Consider the following 20,939-nt stretch of genomic DNA (forward strand, 5'->3'; position numbering starts at 1 on the left):
TGCTCTTTCTTTCTTTCTCAAATAAGTAAATCTTAAAAAAAAAAAAAAAAAGAAAGATGGAAAAGATTGGATATTTATGTGTAAGGCTAAAACTAGTGATTAAGTGGACATCTGCTTTTGCCTGCCCAGTATCTCTTTTCCTTTCTTTGCGAACTGAGCCCCTTCTTCTTAGGGAAACTTATTCCATGTAGTTTAGGTGGGGTTAACTCCCTTATCTCTTTTCTTCTTATCAACCTCCACAAGAGGTTGGAAATATGATTCATGGATTCATGCTTGACCAATCAGAGTACTCCCATTCCTTTGGCTGCACTGAGTGTTGGGCAGGGGTAGACACTTGGCCTCAACTAAGGCAGTTTCTCTGAAGTTTCCTGCCGGAACTGTTGAAAAGACTGTTTCATTTAGCCAAGGCTGCTAATCTTGTACTGTGGGACTTAAGCTTTTGGCAGTATCTTGCCACTGAAAGGAAAATGCCAATTCAAAGAGAGTGGTGAAACCCCATTAATCTTGCTTTTAGACTTCTGGATCCAGCCATGCTGGGAATCCCAGACTTTTAGTTGCACAAAGCAATATTCCACCCCCCTGCCTTTTTTTTCTTTTTGCTATGAATTTATAAATTAGTTTAAGTTAAGGTCATTTGTAACTAAATAATTCTAATATAAGTAGTGAGCAATCTTCTGCATTGTAACAGGGATCCAGTCTTTCAGATTTTAAAGATTTTCTGGAAGAATTGGTCAACTCTAACTTTGCTTAGTGTCTATGACATTATTCTAAAAATGGTCTAGTTTGTTTACTATCTGGGACTATTTAGCTTATCCTGTAGTCATAGAAATCTATTTACAGAGCTTTTTCCTGGGCAAGGTCAGTCTTGGAAAGACAACATGGAAAGAGAAGGTAATCAAGTAGACAGACCTTGAGGAAAAAACAGAAGAAAACCTTTTCCCTCTGCAAATTCCGCCGTTTCTTAGTCTACAGACTCAGACACCACTTGCCTTTTTTTGCTCAAGGATATTTCTTGGGGATCAGTGGGGTAACATGTCCTCTGTCTCAAGTGTGAGAGATGGAAAGAGGAAGCATCTTAGCTTCCACAGGATGGCCCTGCTCAATATCTTGGGCAGTATGTTGATAAGGAGATCTGGATTTATAAAACTTATATAGAAAAACAAGTAGCCCAGCAGTCTGATGAAAAATAGGGTGGTGAAAAAGACATATTGAAAAATCCTGAAAAGAAAAGGTCAAGAAACTGTTAACCAGAGGTTAGAAAACCAGGAACAAAATAAAACTCATACCTAAATGCATGTCTTGCTCCTTCTTGATATTGAAATGTCTCCCACTAATTGTTGTCTCTATTACCGACAATGCCTTGTAAAGGCAGCTCCTTCCCATATGCTGGCTTGCCTGTTACTCTCTCTTTCATTACCATGTTTTATTTTCTTTTTGCATTTATCACTATCTGAAATTATCTTGTTCTTTTATCTTTTGTTTTATTTTTGTTTCCAACTTGTTTTCCGAAGCATTTACAACAATTTCTAACCATCAGCAGGGTATGTGTTTCTGTGAGTCCATATTTTTTCCAACACTTGATAGCATCAGATTTTAAAAATTTTGCCAAATGGGTGTAAAGTAATGGTCTTAATTTGCATTTCCCTGGTGAACAATGATGCTGAACATCTGTTCTGTTCACAGATTTTATGTGTTTTCTCTTGCCCATTTATCTATTAGGTTGTTTAGGGTAGTCTTATTGATTTGTAGAAGTTCTTTATATGTTCTTGATATCAATCCTTTTCCAGTGTGTGTACTATGAATATCTTCTCTCTACTTTATAACTTTCATTCACTCTAAGGTGTTAAAAAACAAAAGTTATTAATTTTAATAGTCTAGTTTATCAATCTTTAATTAGAATCAATGCTTCTTGTGTCTTATTTAAAGAACTGTTCCCTACACCAAGGCCTAAAAGTTGCTACTGTTTTCTACTAACAGTTTATGGTAGTTTAAAATATGTCCACACATTCTTTGGTATCACGCACTTCAAGAGACTCTTCTCCCTTAGAGTGTGGCCAGGACTTAATGACTTGGTTCTAAAGAATAGAGAATCATGGAAGTGACAGTGTGTGGCTTCCTGGATTACATACTAAAGGCATTGCAGTTTGCTCCTTACTCTCAGGAGGAAGCCAGCTGTCATGCTGTGAGGATACACAAGCAGCCCTGTGGCGAGCTCCATGTGAGGAGGAGCTGAAACCTCCTGCCAACAAACTGCAGAATTTGCCAGATGTATGAGTAAGCTACCGTGGAAATAGATCCTCCAGCCCAGCCAAGCCTTCCACTGACTCTAACTTTGGCCAACATCTTAACTGCAACCTGATAACAGACCATGAACTAGAACTACCCAGCTGAGTGGCTCACAGATTCCTAATCCACAGAAACCGTGAGATAAATGTTTGTTGCTTGAAGCCACTAAGTTTTGGGACCATTTTTTATTTGGCAGGAGATAACTGATGCCAAATTTTCAAGATTTTTTTTTTTTTTGGACATTTAGTCCTTAACACATCTGGCCTCGCTTTTTAAATATGCTGCATAGTAGTGATCCAATCTCATTTTTTTTTCTCACCTGGATAACTGTTTTTTTTACCCCCTACCATTTTTATTGAACAGTTTTTCCTTTTCTTTCTGATATACAATCACTGTCACATGTCACATATCGAAGTTCTATATATGCACTGTTTCTAATTCATTGGTTGATTTTCTTGTTGCTGTGACAGTATCACACTATTGTAATTACTGCAACTTCATAGAAAGTCCTGATATCTGGAAGGGCATATTCCCCACTCCTTGCTCTTCTTTAAAATTGCCCAGGTTATTTTTGACTCTATTCTTCTATATATAGTATATTTTAGAATAATTGTATTAAATGTAATGAAAACCTTTTGGGCAGTTTGGTTGGAACTGAAGTGAATCATTTGAAGAGAATTGATATATTTATGATATTATGGCTTTCTATCCATGATCATGGTATTTCTCTTCTTTAATTCTTGTTATTTTTAATGTTTCCTAATTTCTATAAATTCCCCTATGGTGGTCCTGATTTCTTTTTTAACTGATGAATTATTTTGGCCTTGTGGTTTTACTGTGATTTGCACAAGCAAATCTCCACTTTTTCCTTTCCTGTATTACCCTTATCCAGCTGTGCTAGGCTGCCGTCTGCTGTAGAACAAATTCACTACCTACCTCCACCTACCAGTGAAAAACAGCCCCTTCCCCACCAGTTCCCTTAAGTTTTTCTCTAGAATTGATCTTGGTGACAGGAGGCAGGATCTGTTATATACAGCATCTTGGTCAGAATTAGAACCAGAAACCCTTTACAGACCTCTTCCTAGTATTCTCCTTAAAGCTAAATACAGTATTCATGAGAAAGTTCTGGGATGACATTTCTGGGATGACATTTCTGGGATGACATTCCCAGAGAAAATCTTAGGAATAATCCAGCTTTCTTATCTCTTGAGTCAGTGCCCAATATACCAGTGCCCCATAGGATATTGGAGCAGAGCAAGAGGAGAGATCTTTGTAGTTTGATATGATGAGCTAGACTTTTAGGATGCTGTCAGGTTCTCTTCAGGATACTAACTCTCTTTCAAGGCAGACAGTTCTTATCCTGGGAACCCACATGGGCAGTTCCATGTGAGGCACTGGTGTCAAATTATATGCTAAAGAAGCCTGGGAATTCTAGGGAAATTCTGCTAGCTGTTCTGGGAACATTGTATTTTGGGATATCCAAATATGTAACACTTCACTTATCTGGTATGAAGGGGTATCCCCCATAAGCAAGTTTTCCAGACAATTGGAGGTGACATTTAAGCAACAATAATTTTATGTTAACCATTTTGATGGAACTCTTTCTAAATCATATTTCATACCACTTTGAATATATGTTTCTCTATGCCTTCTTAAACAAATTATATTGAACATAATCTGACCTTTTCTTGGAAATGCAGGGGCTTCATTGAATCCCAATTTTATTTTGCTATCACAGCGATTCCCTCAGGACTAATATCCACTTGGTTGTTTGAATCTTGAGCTCTTATTCAGTTTAACAAGTATTTTTGAGCAATTATTTTGGGCTGGGTACTGTTGGGTATGATCTCTTTCACAATCATTTTCTGTCTTATTTGCTATTAGGCAGGGGAATATGTGCATTTACAAGTTCTGTACTATTTCTAATGTAACATGTTGACATTGTAACAGTATTTGAGGGAGGCACATCTGACACAATAGTGTGAAAACCCTATTCATCATTTTACGAACCACAAAAGGATCCTCCCATTCATAATCTACTGATGTTATTGGAGAACAAGAACCCATCAAGCTAATTCAAATTGTTAAAGGGAAGAGGGAGTAAGTATCAGTTTGCCACATTTCTCTTAGGTGATAAAATTCCTATTTCTGATTAGTACTAGGCTATTCACTTCTAAGATTGGAAAGTTGAGATTAGGAATTGCCTTTGGGGGCACCTGGGTGGCTCAGTCGTTGCGCGTCTGCCTTTGGCTTGGGTCGTGATACTGGGGTCCTGGGATCAAGCCCCACATCGGGCTCCCTGCTCTGCCTGAAGCCTGCTTCTCCCTCTCCTACTCCCCCTGCTTGTGTTCCCTCTCTCGCTGTGTCTCTCTGTCAAATAAATAAATAAAAATCTTAAAAAAAAGGAATTGCCTTTGGACAAGGAAGTCATACATTAGAACTGAGAAACATAGTCATCGATGACACTAGTTTTTTGACTTCACTCTGGGTGTGTGTATGTATACAAGGGTCTCCTTGTCCAGACTTTGTTATCTGCCAGGATGGCTAAGTGGAACTCCCAGTTTTCCAGGAAGTTTACTCAAAGATGTCTGCTTACCTTTTGCAGAACCGTGTTCCCTTCTTTTGGAGAGAATGATCCTGGGAGAAGAAAGGACATGGATAAATAAGCAATTTTTGGAAGCTATCATCACTGTCAAATAATATTCAGTGAGCCATTAATGTTATATTTAGATAATATCTTACAATTTCTTATGTGCATAAACAGATGGAATTTTTAAAGACAACCATATGTATACATGCATGTGTGTGTATGTGTGTGTATAATTTTGTATCACTTTTTTATATGTTGATAGGAATAATTGAAGCCATAAAATGGTAAGGTATTTCATACAGCTAATAAGTGGCAGAGCCAGGCTTGGAACCTGGGTCCTTCAAATATGCATTCAGGGCTCTTTCAACTATGCTCTTACCTCCTACTTAACCAGTAACCCTTAAAGAAGTTTATAGGTTATGAAAAGCACACAAATATATTCTTTTTATTTTATTTTATTTTATTTTATTTTTTTAAAGATTTTATTTATTTATTTGAGAGAGAGAGAGAGAGAGAAAGAGCACAAGAGGGGGGAGTGGGAGAGGGAGAAGCAGACTCCCTGCTGAGCAGGTAGCCCGATGCGGAACTTGATCCAGGGGCTCCAGGATCATGACCTGAGCCGAAGGCAGTCGCTTAACCAACTGAGCCACCCAGGTGCCCAGCACACAAATATATTCTAAGAAAAGTTTTAAGAGCTATAAAAAATGTAAAGATGAGGATATATCCTGGATTTCTGTGGCATCTCTTCCAAAATATTTTCTCAGTTATTTCATTTTCCTTTTAGCTTCCTTGTGAGATAAAAAATGAAGAGGAATTACAGTCACATTTTAAAATTGTGAAAATGACACTCACAGAATTAGAATTAGAAAAAAACTTTCTGGGTTACAAATTTGGTTCTATAACTTGAGTGAATTTAAGCAGCATGTCAACTGGTCAGTTGCTCAGGCAGACTCTGTAAAGATTGCTCAAACATCATAGATCATCGAACCATTATGGGACTTTGGTAATCTTGATGAAGACAAGTCTGCTAGAAGGAATACTTTGATGAGTCATTGGGGGATAGATGGTGGGATATATCAGGGAACATGCCAAGCTTGGTTCTGGAGAGGTGGGGTCCAATTAATTTCAAGAGTTTTGTTGTTGTTGTTTTTGTTTGTTGTATAATATGCAAGGTTGGGACCAGAATGACTTGTATAATATGCAAGGTTGGGACCAGAGTGACCCATGACTTCCCAATGGGAACCATGGTCACTGTGAACGTGGCCTAATATGTATCCAAACACCTGGATGACCCGAAGGACAATGGTTGATTGTTGATATTTGCTTTTTAGGGAGAGATGACTTATTTTTTTCTGACATTATGAAGACCATGTATCTCAATGATAAAATTTCTGGTGAATGTCAATTTTGGCTCTAAAGCCAATAAAAATTACAAAATTAAAGTCTGACAAAAGTTTTATCTTTTTGCCCTATGTACTTGCTGCCACAAGACACCAAGCAGGCCAAGAGGCCTGGTGCTCTACATCCAATTCTGTGTCCTTTAGACTTCTACATATATACTAATGACATCATGGTGTTAAATATGAACAGACACTGAAGCTGTATTGTAAAGAAGTAATGACTTCTCATGTTTTAACTCATGGGCCAACCTGATTAGATGGTGATAGATGCCCTGGTGCTCTGTGTAGTGAGAGATTTGGGACCATGTTGGGATCACCAGGAAAGAATATTGTAATTCTGGGAGATGGGAGGAATGGTATATGTGTCCTATATTGGCCTTCTCTCCATATAGCGTACCCTCAGTTAATGTTCCTTCTTGCTTCCATCCTGAACTCTGTGAGGTCTTAAGCTAGTTCCTTTGAGAACACATCATTTGCATGGTGCCGAGAGAGGAAAAACCATTGTTCTATAGCATATTCTTTGTTTATGTGTTTAGGGTTGGAATGCTTTAGAATTATGTCTGGTACTATTCTTGGAAAATGACATGGAAAGATTGGTATGTGTTTGGTGGCTGATAGTGTTTTGGAAACTCCCTTGAAGGCAATGACACCGAGAGAAGCTGAAGGTGGAGTGAAATGCTTACCTTGTTATTTTGGCTGTTAGACTCTTTTCTTACAGAATTCATGCTCAGGACTTTTGATCTAGGGGAAAAAGAACCAAGATAGGGACTGAATAAAGTACATACAAATATTTATACTACATCACAGTTATTTAAAAACAGTTTTATATTCTAAAGCTGTACTGTCCACTATTATAGCCAGTGACTATATGTAACTGTTTAAATTTAATGACAATAAAAAAAATCAGTTCCTCAGTCACAATAGTCATCTTTTAAGGACTCAATACGTGGCTAGTGGCTACATATTGGATAGCACAGAAAGTTCCATTGGGCAGCTCCATTCTAAAATCTTGGCTTAGCAATGAAGCCATACTTAATGTTCAGGATGGATCTCAGGAGACTTGAAGGTGTCCTTTAATGGGGCAAGGACCTCCAAGTTTTGGTATCCTGGCCTCCAGGCCACAGTGTGGACTGAGTCTACTTAGAGGCTATGTGCAGTTTAGGTCTTTTTTTCTTGATCCTAAGATTCTAAAATATTTAATAAATGGAAATACTTCCCAACTGATTTAAGATTTAACTTCTATTTTTGTGTGTGGTGTAAGGAAATGGTCCAGTTTCATTCTTCTGCATGTGGCTATCCAATAGACTCCAAATGGTTGAAAGACCTCAATGTGAGACAGGAGTCCATCAAAATCCTAGGGGAGAACACAGGCAGTAACCTCTTTGACCTCAGCCGAAGCAACTTCTTCCTAGAAACATTGCCAAAGGCAAGGGAAGCAAGGGCAAAAATGAACTATTGGGACTTCATCAAGATAAAAAGCTTTTGCACAGCAAAGGAAACAGTCAACAAAACCAAAAGACAACCGACAGAATGGGAGAAGATATTTGCAAATGACATATCAGATAAAGGGCTAGTATCCAAAATCTATAAAGAACTCATCAAACCAACACCCAAAGAACAAAGAATCCAATCAAGAAATGGGCAGAAGACATGAACAGACATTTTTCCAAAGAAGACATCCAAATGGCCAACAGACACATGAAAAAGTGCTCAACATCGCTCGGCATCAGGGAAATCCAAATCAAAACCTCAATGAGATACCACCTCACACCAGTCAGAATGGCTAAAATTAACAAGTCAGGAAACGACAGATGTTGGCTGGGATGCGGAGAAAGGGGAACCCTCCTACACTGTTGGTGGGAATGCAAGCTGGTGCAGCCACTCTGGAAAACCGTATGGAGGTTCCTCAAAAAGTTGAAAATAGAGCTACCATATGATCCAGCAATTGCACTATTGGGTATTTACCCCAAAGATACAAAAGTAGGGATCCGAAAGGGTACGTGCACCCCGATGTTTATATCAGCAATGTCCACAATAGCCAAACTGTGGAAGGAGCCAAGATGTCCATCGATAGATGAATGGATAAAGAAGAAGTGGTATATATATACAATGGAATATTATGCAGCCATCAAAAGGAATGAGATCTTGCCATTTGCAATGACGTGGATGGAACTGGAGGGTATTATGTTGAGCGAAATAAGTCAAAAAGAGAAAGACATGTATCATATGACCTCACTGATATGAGGAATTCTTAATCGCAGGAAACAAACTGAGGGTTGCTGGAGTGGGGGGTGGGGTGGGAGGGATGGGGTGACTGGGTGATAGACACTGGGGAGGGTATGTGCTCTGGTAAGCGCTGTGAATTGTGCAAGACTGTTGAATCTCAGATCTGTACCTCTGAAACAAATAATGCAATATATGTTAAGAAAAAAAAAAAAGAAGAAGAAGAAGAAGGTAGCGGGAGGGGAAGAATGAAGTGGGGGAAATCGGAGGGGTAGATGAACCATGAGAGATGATGGACTCTGAAAAACAAACTGAGGGTTCTAGAGGGGAGGGGGGTGGGAGGATGGGTTAGCCTGGTGGTGGGTATTGAGGAGGGCACATTCTGCATGGAGCACTGGGTGTTATGCACAAACAATCATGGAACACTACATCTAAAACTAACGATGTAATGTATGGGGATTAACATAAGAATAAAAAAAAAGTGAATAGGCTATTGCAGATTGAAGAGAGTTGAATGTATGATAGACTCTTAGTGCCTATTCACTATATGCTCCACTTTCAAATAAATCCATTTCTTTTCATTCTCAAAAAAAAAAAAAAAAGATTTAACTTCTAAAGAGGGTCAGGAAATGAAAGTGAGGTTTTTTGGCTTTAGTTTCTCACTATTTAGACTCTTTTGATAAATTCAAGGATTAATTTTTTGGAGGTGGGCTTTTCTCTATTATTTCTAATTTTTAAAGTTTGTAGTTTCATATAGTATGGTTTGGTTTCATAATATGATAGCCCTAGTTTGTATCTAGAGATTAGTTTCATGTCTATTCCATATGGTTGTTTCTATATATTTTGGGGAAGTGAGGATGATATTAATTTTAGTTCTTTTTTGTAGAATTTAAATGGAATGCCCTTTTTATCAAGGTGCCAGACCACCAAACCCTTTTTAAAGCACATGTTCCTTCCCTTAATATAAACCCAAATAACTGGTAATGTGAAAAATTATGAAGGAAGGTGTATGTCTGCAGTCTTTTAAGAAAGATGGGAGGACTTGCATTTTAAAATGGGTGTGGCTTAGTAGGGATCTAATAGCTCACTAAAAGAGGGGAAGGTTATATGGTGTTGGGGCTCACTCAATTCCAAATAGGAATTGGTCAGAGAAAAGTTTGCTCTGACCCAGGCTGAGATGGAGTTACCACTAAAACCAGGATGTTCCTTTGTTTGCCAAAGCTCACACTTCTCTCTCAAGGAACTGAGTCTCTAGTTCTTCTTCTATTTTCCTCAGAGTTTCCTGGTACTTCTTCATAGAGAAATAAAAGAAACCACAGTTACTAGCCAGAAGCTTTATGCTCTTTCTAATCATAATAAGCATGTATTACACTACATTGCCATGTGAATGGTTGGTATTCCCATGCCATTTTGTCTCCTTTCCCAGTCCCCCAGCCTTCCACTACTCCAGATCTCTCACTGCACGTCACCACTGGGCAGATGCCTGCAGTTATTGGGATTATAAATAGGAAAAAGTGCTCATTATTAATTTAAGAGCACAGAGCTTGGGAGACTAGGGCACTAATAGAATGATTCTGGTGGTAGAGTGTCGTCCTCCCTAAAGGCCTTTGTGATGCCACCTTGAAGAATTAAAATTGTTGTTCTTTGAAAAGCCTGGTTTCATTTCATCCTGTACCTTAACAAACCCATTGCTATCCCTTTACTGAGAAACTGTACCTTTATGCAGAGGGCCTGATCTTCACAGAGCTGGGCCACAAATGCATAATCTTCCATTACCTGGGAAGCCAAAATTCAATCTTAAATTTTGCTTAGTAAATTGCTATAAGAACAGCAGTGTACTTGCTTCCTTTTAGGCCCCAGGCCCTAAATGTGCTTTTCTAATTGTTCTAAATATGTATTTGCTGTACATATAAACTCATATCTTTTTTTAAGGATAAAAAAGCTGTATTTTATAGTCCCAATGAGAATTATTTGGGGACAGTTGGGAGAAAAATAGATACTAATTTATTGAAGATATAGCTGGAAGGTATCCTATAAAAAATGTTAAAGAGAAGGTGATCTGGGGGGCTGTATTCACACAATCTAATACATTCCTTCAATTTGTGTGACCAAGGATCAAGATTTCCTTCCTTTGGGAGAAGTAACATTGAAGTTATTGTCATTACCTTGGCTAGCTCTTTCTCTTGGTCTGCACAGGAAGCTTCCAGCTGTTGTAACTTGGCCTACAGAAAGTGAAGGAGACTGGTAACTCAGCCAGGCAAAAGCAGGATTCCATTCTGAAATGGGATCTTAAAGGTTATCTTACAGGTGGTTCAAGTACCTCAGGACCAATTTCAGATGTCTTTTTAATGGAGGGGAGTCAAACTTGAGGTGAGATGACTCTTGAGTTGAATTTAAATATAAATATTAGCCAAATGGAGATCTGGAAGAAATATTTCCCATGCAGAGTTTCCAGCAAGGACCAAGACTGTGAAATAGCACAAATTGGTGTGTATGAAGAAGTTATGTGGCAGGAACATAGGGGAGATTGGTAAGAATGAGATGGGGTGGGGAAAGGTAGCCACGTATGATTATGTAGGGCCTTACAGCTTCTGGAGATTTTGATTCTTTATTCTTTTTTTTTATTTTAAGATTTTATTTATTTATTTGACAGAGAGAGAGAGAGAGAGAGAGAGAGAACAAGCAGGGGGAGTGGCAGGCAGAGGGAGAGGGAGAAGCAGCTCCCTGAGGAGCAAGGAGCCCAATGCGGGGCTTGATCCCAGGACCCCGGGATCATGACCTGAGCCGAAGGCAGTCGCTTAACCAACTGAGGCACCCAGGTGCCTCTTGATTCTTTATTCTAATTGCAGTGAGAAGCCAGGTGAGAGCTTGAAGTTGTAAAGACACAATCTGGTTTGTGTTCTTTCTAAAGAAGAGTTTTTTCCTATGTGTGGAAGGTATATTGTTTAGGGGTAAGTGTAAAAGCAAGAGGACTAGTTAGGAGTCTACTTTAGCCTCCAGGTAAGGATTTAGGGTGGCTTGCAAAAGGGTGGTAGTTATAGTACTAGTAGACAAAGAGGAATAGATGCATTTAAGATATATCCTATGGGCAGAGGGGACATACTGCAGTCTTTCCTCCCTTCCCTTTTCAGTTCTATTATTCCCACTCTCATCTAGCTACCATTATTTCACGTTTGGACTCCTCTAACAGTTCCTTTCCCCTCCAGGGGATTACATCTAGGGCCAAAGAGCTGAATGTCCTAAGGGCTATATTTTATTTAAATGGAAAATTTTTATTTTATTTTTTCAATTTTTTATTTAAATTCTGGTTAGTTAACATACAGTGCAATATTGGTTTCAGGAGTAGAATTTAGTCATTCATCACTTACATACAACATCCAGTGTCCATCATAACAAGTGTCTTCCTTAATGCCCATCCCCCATCTAGCCCATTCCCCACCTACTTCCCTTCATCAGCCCTCAATTTGTTCTCTGTTTTTTTTTTTTTTAAGATTTTATTTATTTATTTAATTGACAGAGGGAGAGAGACAGTGAGAGAGGGAACACAAGCAGGGGGGAGTGGGAGAGGGAGAAGCAGGCTTCCCACTGAGCAGGGAGCTGGATGCGGGGCTCGATCCCAGGACCCTGGAATCATGACCTGAGCCGAAGGCAGTCGCTTAACCAACTGAGCCACCCAGGCGCCCCTTGTTCTCTATTGTTAAGAGTCTCTTATGGCTTGTTTCTCTCTCTCTTTTTTCCCCCCTCCCATATGTTCCTCTGTTTTGTTTCTTAAATTCCACATATGAGTGAAATCATATGGTATTTATTTTTCTCTGACTTATTTCACTTGCTAAGGGCTGTATTTTAAAGATTTATTTATTTTAGAGAGAGAGAGAGTGAACATAGGGAGAGGGGCAGAGAGAGAGAGAGAGAGAGAGAATCTGCAAGCAGATTACACGCTCAGCCTGGTGTCTGACATGGGGCTTGATCCTAGGACCCTGAGATCATGACCTGAGCTGAAACCAAGAGTCAGATGCTTACCTGACTGAACCACCAGGCACCCCTAAGGACTGTATTTTAAAGACAGTGGTCTGAGTCACAAGGAGTTGAGGCAGGCATCCTATTAAACTACTGAACTGATCACCAGCATGCAAGAGGAACAGAAGCAACAGAGATTATGTATATTTCATAGAATTAGAGATACCACCTGAGAATTCTACAAAATAGGTGGGCAGAAGGGAGTAATTCAAAGGGTTGATAATACTCTGGAACTCTTTAGGGCTGGGCTGAGTGCTGCCAGGAAAATAATGGCCAATGTTATACTGGGAACTCTCTATCTAGAGTCTATCGGAATCAGCTCACCTGACGTGGCCAGCATAGCCAGACTTAAAGTGTCAGCACTAGTTTCTGGCAGGCTTTCTGTTAGCAAAACTTGTTTTGGGCAGAGGAAGGAAGAAAATCAATCTGATTGCTGCAGTTTTATGGCAAGGATAGTCAAGGAGCCTCACATTCCTTTCTAGTCTAGTTCGAATTTATTCCTGAGATACAAACAGGCTTCCAGATTTCTTTCTTTCCAAATAAGTTTCCTTAATGGGCATGCCCAAGCAAGCTTACTTGATGGCTTTGGACTTCCTCTTTTTTTATGGCTATCAACACTAATTTGGCCAACAGAACATAGGGCAGTAATGCTCTCTTCTTTCATTTTCTATTTTTAGTGTGTCCATATCTTCAGAGGCTTTATGCACACAGCGTGGGCTTAAGTATTGGCTTAAATGTGGGTTTAAGAAGCAAGAGAGATTGAGAAATAGGGACAATCTGTTTAAAAGCCCATTATATATTATACTGTTAAGTAGTGAAACATAATTTTTATCTTTATAGAGACTGAAAAAGTCTCTCTTTATTTGTTCTTATATGAAATATATAAAAATAACTATCAATTTAAGAAAAAAGAAGCAAAGGGGCACCTGGCTGACTCAGTCAAAAGAGCATGCAACTCTTGATCTCAGGGTCATGAGTTTGAATCCCACGTTTGATATAGAGATTACTAAATCATCATCATCATCATCATCATCATCATTTTTAAAAAAAGAAGCAAAAGAGAAATTAGGTAAGGCAAGGACAAAGAGATAATCCTACAGAAATGATCAAGTAAGAACTTTATCTGCTGTCTGAATAAAAAAGTCTAAATCTTATATCTTTGATCAGATGGGTTGTGGTTGTGCTCAAGTTCTTAGCTCTGGAACACAATTAGGGAAATGCTAAGCACTATATGATGCACTTAGGAGAGGTCACTATATACTTGAAGGACCAATTGAATGAATCCTTTTCTGGATTGGAGTCAATGACAGGGTGTGTAAATTACCTAGCACAGTAGATTTACAAATCTAAACTCTGCCTCTGTGAATTCATATATGTGCTTCAGCCAGACACTTAAATAATCACCTTAAAATTGTTTTAGAACTCCCCCAAAATAGTATTTTATATACACAATTTCATTCAATTTTCAAACCGAGGCTGGGAGGGACTGATTAAATTGCCCATTCATATATCATTCTAAGTACCTCTGGGGCCAGGATTTAAATGAGGGACTTCAACTGCCTCTAATGTTAATATACATTTGTGCATTTGTGTTCTGCTCTTTTTGATGGAGAGAGAACAAAATATATGGCTTCAGAGTGAAATTCCTTACTAAGGGCAGAGGAGAATTAAGCACTTAGCAGCTGAGGCTTAAGCCTGGCATGGCTGAAACTACAAAGAATTTGTCCCAACTTTGACAGTGTTTCCACTTGAAGGCTTGTTTCCTGGTCATGCAGCCCAAACCCATTCGAGATTGCTTTTTTGTTTACCTTTGACTCTTCTGGGGATCCCTTTGTATTGTCTTGTTCACACTTGGTTGCCTTATGTGATTTTCTTGTAAGCTATGGGTTCAAATAGAAAAAATACATTTCAAATTAAAAAAAAAATCAAATTAAAAAATATGGAAGACAAAGACATTCTCTGGTGTGTGGAGCCAGGAACTTGGCCTTGATTAAAGCTGCCAGGAGATGGTCCCTTGGTGGATACTTGGTGTCTTTGGGAACATCTTTATTCTACCTCCATCTTCTCATTAGTTTTGACCACCAAAACTAGAGTTTGCTCAAAAGCAGGAATACTTCCCTGAACCCCCTAATCCATGCTGGATTACTCAGGGCTGCAGGCATGGGTAAGAAAGTAGAGTAATCATAAAGAAGTCCACTGTGTTTTGACCAGGAGTTGAGGTAGAGGGAATACCTGGACAAAGAAGAGGGAGCTTTTTGGCATTAAGTATTTTTAAAAGTCTCTAGTGCAAGTAAAATTAACCTCTCACCACAAGGGTCCCAGTCAATTCCTTCAACAGAGTGTCTGTTGGAATCCATTTCTTTGTGATAGAATGAAGAACCCATGGGATCACTGAATACCTGGAATACCCTATGCACTCTTTTCACCTGACACTTGCAGGCAAAATCCATGGCATTTAGGTCATGAGGTTCAGCCTCAGGAGAGTGGAGCAGGAGTAGTACCCATCCCCAGCACAGGCCTCATTTTCCCTCCCTTGCCTCTTTGATGACTGGGGCTGCTTGGGGACACCCAGGAACACAAGAGCCCCACCCCACCTTTCTTTGAAGTTCTGCTATACTGTGGACCAGAGTTTCATTCTTCCTATCCTGTTGAGAGAAAGAAGCAGAGTGTAAGTGTGCATCTGCATACCATCATCTGCTTTTATTCAGTTGATTGTTCTCCATTTCACCCCAGCGATATTTTCCTGCAGTAACTGTACCTTCCTGCATATTGTCAGGTAAAGGCCCTGTGGTTTGTTCTCAGTATGGACACACCAGCCTACCAGGGATCACCACATGCAGGGCTTCCTGGTAATATTAAATATTACCAGAGAAACCCTACCCTCCACACATCCCCTTCCCATGCAAGAACACATTCTGCCATGACTTTGGAGTTGGCTATTCTTTGTATGTAAAAAGGAGACACTATTTTATCTGACAGTGCTGAGGAATAAAACCTATCAAATGACTCTTCCCTCTTTTTGCTTACGAGTCTAGCTGTTTCTTCTTCCAGCTCCTGCAAGGCTTTTTCCCTCTCCACTGCGGTGCAATTCTCCTTCTCCCACTCCTCATCTTCAGCCAAGTCTCCGGTCTGAGTGATCTCATTTTCCAGCCTGGATAACATAAGCACACACTATGAGGAATGACAGCCTTCAAACTGATAAAACACATGTCAGTTTTAAGGGTATTTTGATGTAAATACAAATCTCAAGTTGGAAATCCTTTCTTTCCTGGATCCTTAGGATAATAATCACTTTAAAGATAAGACAAGCAAGATTCACATGATTCCCATGTCAGACACCCCAGTGTTCTTTCAGATCAGGTAAGTATCACTCATTCTCTTAGGATTCTTTTTGAAACTTGCTATATTTCAGGGTTTGAGCCACAGACAAACACCAAAGAATGCAGAAGAATTTTTTTTTGTTATATAAGATACAGGTTGCCAGAGTAAGCTGGAAAATTCAGTTTTGTTTCTTTTCCTCCACCCGGTTCTTTGGATTATGAACATCCCTCATGAAGCCCCAACACTCACCTCTGAATCTCATTTTCTTTCTTGTGGATTTTGAGAAGAAGTTCCTGATTTGCTTCATCTATTCTCTGCATATCCCTTTCAAGGTCCATGTTCAAACTGTTAATGTTCCTCTTTGACTGGACCAATCTTAAGATTTCCACTTTCTCTGACCTATAAACTCAGCCCCCAAAATGAACAAGGGACAGTTATCTTAAGATCAATAACCTTTGTACCAAAGAGGATATCTAGAAGACATGTAACTCATTAGCCTGGCTATTTCTGGGAGTGTACTTTTCCTTTTTCATTTTTATGAATTTGTATTTCTTAATTATGTTCTACAATTTGTTTCAGTAATTCTTTTTTTTAAAGATTTTATTTATTCATGAGAGAGAGGGAGAGGGAGAGAGAGGGAGAGGGAGAAGCAGGCTCCCCGCTGAGCAGGGAGCCTGATGCAGGACTCGATCCCAGGACCCCAGGATCATGACCTGAGCTGAAAGCAGATGCTTAACCATCTGAGCCACGCAGGCACCCTGTTTCAGTAATTCTTAACTCATTCAGCAAGGGAGATTTTACCCAGCCTTTCTCGTCCAAAGTGTTCAGCATAATAGTGCACCTCCACTTTGGTTCCAGGAGAAGTTTTGCTTCCTTAAATAGCCTTTTGCATTGGAGAGAATGGTTTCTCAAATTGTTCACAAAACCTGCTCATGCGATACACTTTTATCACGTACTTTTATTCAGTTAGCTGGTACATGATTTATGGTTGGACCCTGCTTTATGCAGAGCCACAAGAAGTTTCCACCACCAGTTAGGGCTTCACTCTTTTCCCACCTCCCACATCTGAAAACTTCACTGCCTGCTAGAAAGCTTGAGAATCTACTATGGGAGTCACTCCATTGAGCACACACAGAAGTAATCCAGGCATTCACTTTCAAGAGTGCAGACATTTTTTTGAAGTAAATTTGAATGAAATAATGGTAACTTAATGCTAGTGTAGTCTAGAAAGTTATCTGGCACATGAGAACCTCTCAATAAATTTTTCATTTTCTTGTGTGCCACTTAATTAATTGGTTTCTCTCTAAAATGATTAACTGGAAATAAGATAGTGAGGCAGAGGGAATTTTGAGTAGGCATGAGGGATGATTTTGGAAGAGAAAAGTCCTACCTTGAAAGGGCTGGCTTGGATGGGGGATTTGCAATGGCTATCACTTAGGAGGGCATGGGGCCCTTGGGGCGGAGTGCAGTGAAGGATGGATGGATAGGAGCTGAAGGAAAGAGGGAGACTAGAAGATGAAGAAAGGAATCAACAACAGACATGCTTCATACCTTGGTCCTTGGATGTGGCTTTGCATAATCATGACTACTTACTCATAATCTAGCTGATTGTTCTTGTGTTCTTCCATTGTAGATTCCCTAAAATACCAGCAGAGATGTATCTAATGAATTGGGGAAATAGGTCTATTTATAAAACACAGTAACTACCTGAGAGTCCCAGAAGATAGGAATAAAGTTAAGTTAACTGGTTTCCTTCCTCCCACTTCTACATTTTGGACATAATAAAACTTAGCCTTCTGATTATTTTGCCCATGATATGATTATGCCTCAGTAAGGATACAGTGAAGATAGAGCGTTAGTGCTGGAAAATTCAATATATATCCAGCTAGCCATATACTGAGATGATTCACCAACACAAAATCCTTTGAAAATGTTTACATGGCAATAGGAATCAACAGAGGTTATCAGTTGTTCTTAAATCTCTTTTTTTTTCCCCTCTGTGCCCAGCTGCTTCTCTTAAGACCCCATGAGCATGGATACATGTGCATAACTGCCCTGAAAAATAATCTCTTGCTTTCTTGCCTGGCTTCTGCAAGGATCTCCAGATATTAAGATCTCTAGTATTAAATAAGACTCAGAAAAAATAAGCAGGAGTAAATAATTTGGCTTATTCTGATACTTAGTTGCCTCCTTTTCTCCAATAAACTCTACCTCCCTTCTGATGTCTTCTTGATTCTGCCCTAGTCTGTTAGCCTCTGAAGAGTTTAATCTTTTCCCACTGGAACCATCCAATAGAATCTCAGAACCTTCCATCGGGTCATGAGTTGGCTATTGACATAGGTTGGGTGGGGCAGTATGTCACAGTAGGGTGGGTGGCAATGGTTTCTCATCATTTGTGCCAAGTTCAGAACCTAGATGGATACATGTTTCATGGCCAACTCTTCCCTTTGGTGGTGGTAGTTTAAATGGTTCTGATTTCTAGGCAGTTTGAAGGGATAGCCTCTGTCTTTATTTCTCTGGCAGATTGAGCACTTTCCCTGCCCAAGTATGACTTACGTGGGAGCTCTGGGTCCTAATACCAGCAGCCCAATCCCATAAAGTAGCCAACTAACTACTCATTCATTCAACAAACAGTGAAACTTTGTAGGAGCACCTATTTTTGCCAGGCTCTGTTCTAAGTACTAGGGACACATAGTGAATAAAATAGCCCAAAGCCCCTGCCTTTATGGAGTTTACATTCTAGGGTGTGTATGTCGGAGGGATGGGAAGGGGTAACACAAGCAACAAAATAAATGAGTAAGTTTATCTTATCTGGTATGTACATTTTGGCCAGATTCTGCACAATTTGTAACTTTTTGCACGTGCAAATCACAGAAACCTGGAAGTTTCAGATCTTGACTTAATAAGGACTGCATTGAGTTGATTTGTGGGCCAGAGTGACTTCTTAACATACTGTAGTTTCTAACAAACTATTTGTAAAATTAATGGCCTCTGATGACCCCCATTACCATCTCCCTTCTTCCTGAAAGAAGGCATTTCATTGCTTTATGAAGCTGTACACAGAAGAGTAATTAAGTAACAATTCAGGCCAATGGCCTCTCCTAGGAATTAATGGTAGGGAGAGTTCATTAACCCCAGCTGGTTATAGCTTCTCCAGGAAATGCCCTGGACCAAGGTTATCGTAGCGATTAATGTATTGGATAGAGACTTTAACTGGGATAAAAATAAAGCTCTATCTATCTCCTTCCTGGGGAGCTTTTCTCCTTGAGGGACTACCAAAGGCAAGCCCATAGGAGCAACAGAACCCCAAGCCTGGGGCCTTGTATGGGATGAAGACAACAGATTGCCATTAGTGAGAACTGCTAAATCAAGGTAAAAACAGGGCCTTGGGGGCAAATTAAGGTCCTTGATATAAGCCTTCCTGCTATTTGGGAGGTGGCTTTTGATTAACACCCAGTACAGCTTTGGGGCAGCTGTTTCCACCTTGTTAACTTTTCCATGCCGTACCCTGCCCTGCGCAAAAGAGTCATGGAGAGATGCAGATTTTGCTGCATTGCTGCCAGGGATGCAGTGGCCTTTATGTGGAAGTCTGCTGTGCAAACAGCCTCTTTGCACAGGCTGGACATTTGGGCTCTTTTTGCTGGGGCTTCCCCCTTCTGCACAAGGGCCCTGGTCAGGTACATGGGTCCCTGATAGGCTGCCTGGGCCCTGATCCTTTCTGCTGCCTCATGGGGATGGACACCTATTTCTTCTGCTCACTTCACTTGTCCTCACTTTACTTTGGCAAAATCAACTCAGATATTTTTACAAATGAGCCTGGTTTTGAGGTTCATAGCCACGCAAGGCTATAGAACCTCATTTTAGATCTGTTTTCAAATACAGAATCAAGTACACTATTTTCCTTATGTCCTTACTTATTTTTAGTGACTGTTTCTGTACAGTGTTTAGGCTCATAAAATCTTTGAATTTCCTTTCAGAAGTCTTCTCAGAATAGCTTTCTCAAAAGCAGAAACTTGAATTAAACTGAAATGTGAAACAAAAAAAAAAAAGAGAAAGAGAGAATATATCAGTAATTAATGTTGTCATTATTTAATATCCAGTAAACTATGGTAGTTTAAATTGACAAAAAGTTATGTATTTTCTTTTAAAACTGAATCTTTCTAAATTTATTGCGTCATTGCTATTACAACAGCAGTCAGGAACTAAAAATGAAAGTTCATCAAAGCTCTCACTTCAGGGGTGCCTGAGTGGCTCAGTCATTAAGTGTCTGCCTTCGGCTCAGGTCATGATCCCAGGGTTTTGGGATTGAGCCCCGTGTCAGGGTCCCTGCTCCGCGGGAAGACTGCTTCTCCCTCTCCCACTCCCCCTGCTTGTGTTCCCTCTCTCGCTGTATCTCTCTCTCTCTGTCAAATAAATAAATAAAATCTTTATAAAAAAGATCTCACTTCAGCAAAAACCCTGTATTTTTTCCAAGTTTTCTTTCTTTTTTTTGCCTGTTAACCATCTTTTATAGTTATCATAGAATAGATATACTGTGGTATTTTGCCTTTTCACTTAATATTTTTTATGAACTTCTCCCAGGTTGCTGCATACTTTCTATAATTATAATTTTATTTTATTTTATTTTTTTAAAGATTTTATTTATTTGAGGAAGAGAATGAGAGAGAGAGAGAGCATGAGAGGGGGAGGGTGAGAGGGAAAAGCAGACTCCCTGCTGAGCAGGGAGCCCCATGTAGGACTAGATCCTGGGACTCCAGGATCATGACCTGAGCTGAAGGCAGTCATTTAACCAACTGAGCCACCCAGGCACCCCTATAATTATAATTTTAATCACTTCATAAAGTTCTGCTCAGTTGATAATATTCATAATCTGCTTCATCATACCCTTCTCATCATACTATTTATCTTTTGTATACCTATCTTCTCTTGAAGGCCAGGATAGTACCTATATTAACTTTTTAGAGCTGCCATAAAGTACTACCACAGACTGGGTGGCTTAAACAACTGAAATTTATTTTCTCACAATTCTGGAGGCTATGAGTCCTGAACAGAGACCACATCTCTCAATATTTTCTGGTTCATTCTTCTGTAAGCCTAGGAAA

The 20,939-nt window shown here is 39.6% G+C and overlaps 1 protein-coding gene and 1 non-coding gene across 2 annotated transcripts; both read right to left on the minus strand.

Moving 5' to 3' along the window:
• Positions 1-1,019: 1,019 nt before the first annotated feature.
• TMCO5A (transmembrane and coiled-coil domains 5A) lies at positions 1,020-17,465 on the minus strand. The gene is made up of 11 exons (XM_054513931.1): positions 17,431-17,465; positions 16,087-16,236; positions 15,544-15,667; positions 15,111-15,161; positions 14,325-14,396; positions 10,665-10,721; positions 10,216-10,275; positions 9,726-9,790; positions 6,960-7,017; positions 3,233-3,309; positions 1,020-1,218 (listed from the first exon to the last, which is right to left on the minus strand). Exons 1-11 carry the CDS (start codon positions 17,463-17,465, stop codon positions 1,020-1,022), a joined length of 948 nt encoding a protein of 315 aa, XP_054369906.1.
• LOC123862779 (small nucleolar RNA U13) lies at positions 4,206-4,307 on the minus strand. Its single transcript, XR_006795447.1, has one exon. It is a non-coding gene; the product is annotated as a small nucleolar RNA U13 (small nucleolar RNA).
• Positions 17,466-20,939: the final 3,474 nt, after the last annotated feature.

Source organism: Mirounga angustirostris, unplaced genomic scaffold (assembly GCF_029215605.1).
Source record: "Mirounga angustirostris isolate CCGP_5_RB_7025 unplaced genomic scaffold, mMirAng1.0.hap1 SCAF_9, whole genome shotgun sequence".
Classification (NCBI taxonomy): Eukaryota; Metazoa; Chordata; class Mammalia; order Carnivora; family Phocidae; genus Mirounga; species Mirounga angustirostris.